The sequence below is a fragment of the Ammodytes marinus genome (assembly GCF_949987685.1).
Source record: "Ammodytes marinus genome assembly, contig: scaffold_38, whole genome shotgun sequence".
NCBI lineage: Eukaryota > Metazoa > Chordata > Actinopteri > Uranoscopiformes > Ammodytidae > Ammodytes > Ammodytes marinus.
The window spans coordinates 371480-376479 of NW_027648080.1; the positions used below are offsets into that span (position 1 = coordinate 371480).

At 42.5% G+C, this 5000-nt stretch overlaps 1 protein-coding gene across 1 annotated transcript in view; it reads left to right on the forward strand.

Annotated features, from left to right (window-relative positions):
* LOC307271080 (uncharacterized protein) overlaps window positions 1-5000 on the forward strand; it is a 55379-nt gene that overhangs the window by 39799 nt on the left and 10580 nt on the right. The window contains exons 10-14 of the mRNA XM_080054954.1: window positions 925-1009; window positions 1204-1287; window positions 1692-1866; window positions 2075-2158; window positions 2549-2635. Of these exons, the coding sequence (XP_079911080.1) occupies window positions 925-1009; window positions 1204-1287; window positions 1692-1866; window positions 2075-2158; window positions 2549-2635 (515 nt within the window). The remainder of the gene's footprint in view (window positions 1-924; window positions 1010-1203; window positions 1288-1691; window positions 1867-2074; window positions 2159-2548; window positions 2636-5000) is intronic.

Below are 5000 nucleotides of genomic sequence, written 5' to 3' on the forward strand. Positions count from 1 at the left end.
CAACCATGCTTTCAACAAGTGTTGAAAGAGCCACGTCCGGTTCTCTTCCGGCAACAACCCATGGTGTAGCCTATTACGCGCAGGCACACAAGCACAGAACGAGAAGTCCGATATGAGATGTCCGATCCCTGTTTACATGCAGAGAGAATGCCGACAACGAACGACTTATCTAGGTGTTCTTATCCGACATCTCTTGTCCGTTATCGTGCCGATTTGTGTGCGAAGTAGATCGGATAAAGGTGTTTACATGCAGTTTAAAAGTCCTGTTGAAGTCTTATTCGTTTAGTTACCCGATTATGAGTCTGCATGTAAACGCACTGACTGTCTCACCCTAGATTTCTCTTTCTGTGACATTTCCAATTTCAAATTTTTCATGTGCACAATCATTTCTTACATTGTTCTATTCTCAATTCAAACAACTATAACCATCTACATTTCCCCCGGGGATCAATAAAGTATTTCTGGTTCAGATTCTGAATTGCTGAAGAAGAGGATGACATTGACTATTTTCACAATTGCAACAAGTATAAAGAACAACATGCAAGTTGAAAAACAGAATCGAAGACATGAGATAAAGATATAAATAGTGCACAATCTGCACCTTATACGTTAGGGGAATTCTATTCCTTGACAGGGACATGTTGTTGGAGAGGATGGCTTTTTTTAAATACTTTTAAATTTATATTTAATATTTAATATTTTTTCTCTCTGTCTCTTTGTTTATACTTGTCTACTTTCTTATTTAATTGAATTACTGATTGCATAATTTTTTCTGTCTTTGTATTATGTTTATAATTTGAATCTATGATTATGATTTATGAAGAAAATATGTTTAAAACTCAAAAATAAAGTTTAAAAATAGCTCAAATGTAACCATATTCCATAACCCTTGTATGTCCCCCCCCCCCGCCCCCCTCCCCTCAGATGGGTCTGGCCTCGCGCACATGGCTCAGTGGAGGATGAGACAGCTCTGCTGGGGAACACAGGACATCACCAACGACAACGACAGGTGAATGTTTCATTTAGTAAAATGTTCCTCCATATTAATGTTGCATTACTGATCCAAACACTACTGGCGGTTTTAGTACCAACTGAAGAATCTTGTCCTCGAAGGTCACCGGAGCTTCTGTGAATTATATTATTTTCTATTTAGTTATTTTTTTAAATGTATAAATGAATGAATAATATATTCTTCCCTCCCAGTGACCTGAGCTGCTACAAACTGACGGAGGATCCAGGAAACAAGCGGAAAGACTCGGACCTCATCCTGGAGTTCTGTCCCACCAGGTCAGTCACAACCCTTTTATTTAAGTTTGTTACGTTACTGTATTAGTCCATGGCGAAGTGGGGTAGCTTGGGCCACAGGTTAATAGGTGTTTGTTTTGTTGTTTATGTCTCCTTTTCTGTCCCCTGGCCCTACTGCAGTCGCCTAGCTCTAGACCCTGATCTTTAGTAACTAGCTTCTTGTCCTTGAAGGCTTCTGGCAATACTTTTTATATGAAAAATGTTCCATGTTTTGATTTCAGTAATGATATGGCTTGAACTGTATACACATATTAAACCTGATCTCTGTCTCTGTCTCTCAGGTTTTTACTTGTGCTTGAAGGCCACCGTAGCTTCTGTAAATAATATTTTTATGCAAAAAAAAAAAAAAAAAAAGATTTTATCTTATTCTTCGGTCTGTGATCCAGGTCTCCCTTGCTATCCCCTGGCCCTCCTACCCAGCCTGTGGACACCTCTTTGGGCCTGGGGTTGGATGGTGGACTGGGGTTGGATGGAGGTCTTGGTTTGGATGTGGAGGAATTAGCTGAAGATTGTTCTGCCGTGCGATCTCAGCTGGAGTATCTACAGACGCTGCTGCTACAGGTGAGTGAGAGGGTTAATCATTTATTTATTTATTTTTTCACCTTTATTTATATACAGGTAAATCCCATTGAGACCGAAGACTCTTTTTCAAGGGAGACCTGTTTTCCTTTTCCAACGTTACCATTCACACACACATTCATACACCGATAGCAGCAGGCTAACTATCCACATTCACACAAGGAAACTTTAAATGTTGTGTATGTTCCAGGACGAGGATTTGGACGATGACACTCTGACAACAGACACGCTGAGTCCAGAAACACTCGACTCGTCTCAGAGCGATGAGTCACAGGTGAGTGACAGGCAGCAGCCTCCTGCTTTTAACACTGTTATCAACAGCCCTTTACATTCAATCACCTCCCTGCACATCCATAACTGTGTGTTCATATATGTCTCTCTCTCTCTGCCTCTTTCTCTCTCTCTCTCTCTCTCTGCCTCTTTCTCTCTCTCTCTCTCTCTCTCTGTCTGTCTGTCTCTCTGTCTGTCTGTCTGTCTGTCTGTCTGTCTGTCTGTCTGCCTCTTTCTCTGTCTGTCTGTCTGTCTGTCTGCCTGTCTGTCTGTCTGTCTGTCTGTCTGTCTGCCTCTTTCTCTGTCTGTCTGTCTGCCTGCCTGTCTGCCGCCTGTCTGTCTGCCTGTCTGTCTGTCTGTCTGTCTGTCTGTCTGTCTGTCTGTCTGTGTTTAGGTGCAGTCTCTACTGCTGGAGATGCAGCAACTCAGAGATGAACTGAGAAGCAGAGATCGAACCATCGCACAACTCACCATGCAACTGGTCAGTTTAAATTAGGGCCTCAGAATAATAGTTATTGTGTTTTAGTGTGTGTTTTAGTGTGTGTGTGTGTGTGTGTGTGTGTGTGTGTGTGTGTGTGTGTGTGTGTGTGTGTGTGTGTGTGTGTGTGTGTGTGTGTGTGTGTGTGTGTGTGTGTGTGTGTGTGTGTGTGTGTGTGTGTGTGTGTGTGTGTGTGTGTGTGTGTGTGTGTGTGTGTGTGTGTGTGTGTGTGTGTGTGTGTGTGTGTGTGTGTGTGTGTGGGCAGATAAAAAAATAAAAAATAAAAATAAAAATAAATTGCAGAAATGCATTGCTGCCTATTGAATAGTATTAAGGCTATAGCCTATTTACAGCAGCAGGTGTGTTGTAATACATTGGATTAATTTACACTACATTAGCCCCTTTTACACAGAGATTGCGGCATATTGACGGAACAACATCACTCCAATATGCCGGCTTTGCTTCTGTGTTATTTACACAGAACCAAGCAACGCCGGCCTGCTGGCGCATCAGTAGCCCCTTTTACACAGCGCTCCGGAATGAAAGAGGTGCTTGTAAACAGCGTCAGGTGTGACGTAAACATTTAGCGCCGCGCCGGTCAGCTGCTTTACAACAACAACAATGGCCGGTGAATTGAGAGCAGAAGTGCTGGAGCTTGCAGTAAGAGGGCCGTATTTTACTGTCCCCACGATGTGCCAGTTGATCTCGCTACGCGCTGAGTCCAACATCACTGGGACAGTTAACCAAACTGACTAAATCAATCCGACCGCTTCACCTCTGTGTGTGTGTGTGTGTGTGTGTGTGTGTGACAGGTTGGTTGTGAGCGAGTCTCTTTGTGAGGGCAGCGATCTGCCAATCAGACATACACATACACACAGTGTGTGAAGTCACGTTACTGTAGACAGAAATAAAGTGTGGATACGCTCAGACTTAGGATAATAATAGCGGCGGCGGAATGTGTTAGCAAAACAGTAGCTCTGTGGCTAACAGCTGAGCCGGAGCCTTCAGTCAGCTGAAGCAGACAGTCTAGCGGGGCGAGCAGACTATTCCCCCGTTACTAGGTCGACCTTCAAGCTGAACAAGAGCCCTCCGCTGCGCGTCGGGCTCCTGCTTCAGCTTGTCGGTCTTTATTTCTAGCAAGTGACCCGTTCGCTATACTTTATCCCTTACTTAGCCTAGCCTAGCTTTCCATTGTACAACTTCTCCTGGGCAGAAATAGACTCATACACTCTGCAAAATGAAGCGCGGGGGTTTGGATTGAGCAACGGACTTTATGATCAGCTAGATTATACACCGTTCCTTTTATTTGGTGATTTTTACGGGACATCAGGCCGCCGTGGTTAATGTTAAACACACGTCCTTCAACTGCTAACATGGTCGCATGTTTAGAACGTAGACTATGGAACGTCAAACGCCCCCCTGTTCCGCAACAACAAGCTGGAGCATTTAAACAGAGAGGCGGAACTGATCGTGTCGGGAATCTTACTACCCCCCGAGGTAGTAAAATTCCCGGAACGATCACTCGCTCCTTTCTTCCCTCGTTCCGCAACTGTCGCATTTACACAGCTGGGGGGAGGGCCGAAAGGCCGGCATATTCCCGGCTTTCACTGGCTGTGTAAAAGGGGCTAATGACTGTTCCCCCTGCAACCAATAGCAGAGGCCCTGGTCATCTCTTGGCTGGTGCAGTAACAGAAAATACTTAAAGGCCTACTTCACCGGTTTGAATATGAAGGTGTATTGAATTCTGAGATCACATCACAGTAATATTTACAAAGTACGTTTTTTTTTAACCCTATATTTCTCTTTCTGTGATGTCACGAGAAGGAGAAATATAGGGTTAAAAAAAACACTCTTTCTGCCTTTTCTCAGGCTAGGATGAACCGATTTCAATTTTTTTCGCACATGTATACTACATAGGATCTCAGAATTCAATACACCTTCACTTTCAAACCGGTGAAGTAGGCCTTTAATGTCCCCATGTCACTTTAGACATATTTGTATTTATTTTAGACAATGCATATTAAAATAAAGAAAAAGTTCCTCTACACATTTTGACAACGTTTTTATATATCTATATTAAAAAAAGTATTTTTTTCAATATATCATTTTGGGGATTTTTTTTTTAATGTGCCCGACTGACCGACTGATCGTTAATTGAATTTTTGATAAAAAGTGAAATTGACAACAAGCGTTCTCCAGAATCACTGGCTCCACCTTTAAAGCTGCAGTGTGTAGAATTTTGGGTTTTATTTCCTAGCAGATTTTGTAGAAAGTAATTATACTATCCATAAGTACATTTAATTTAGTGCATAATAGCTGAAACATTTTTTTTTAATTATTATTTTTTTCCTTAGAAAGGGTCTCATAT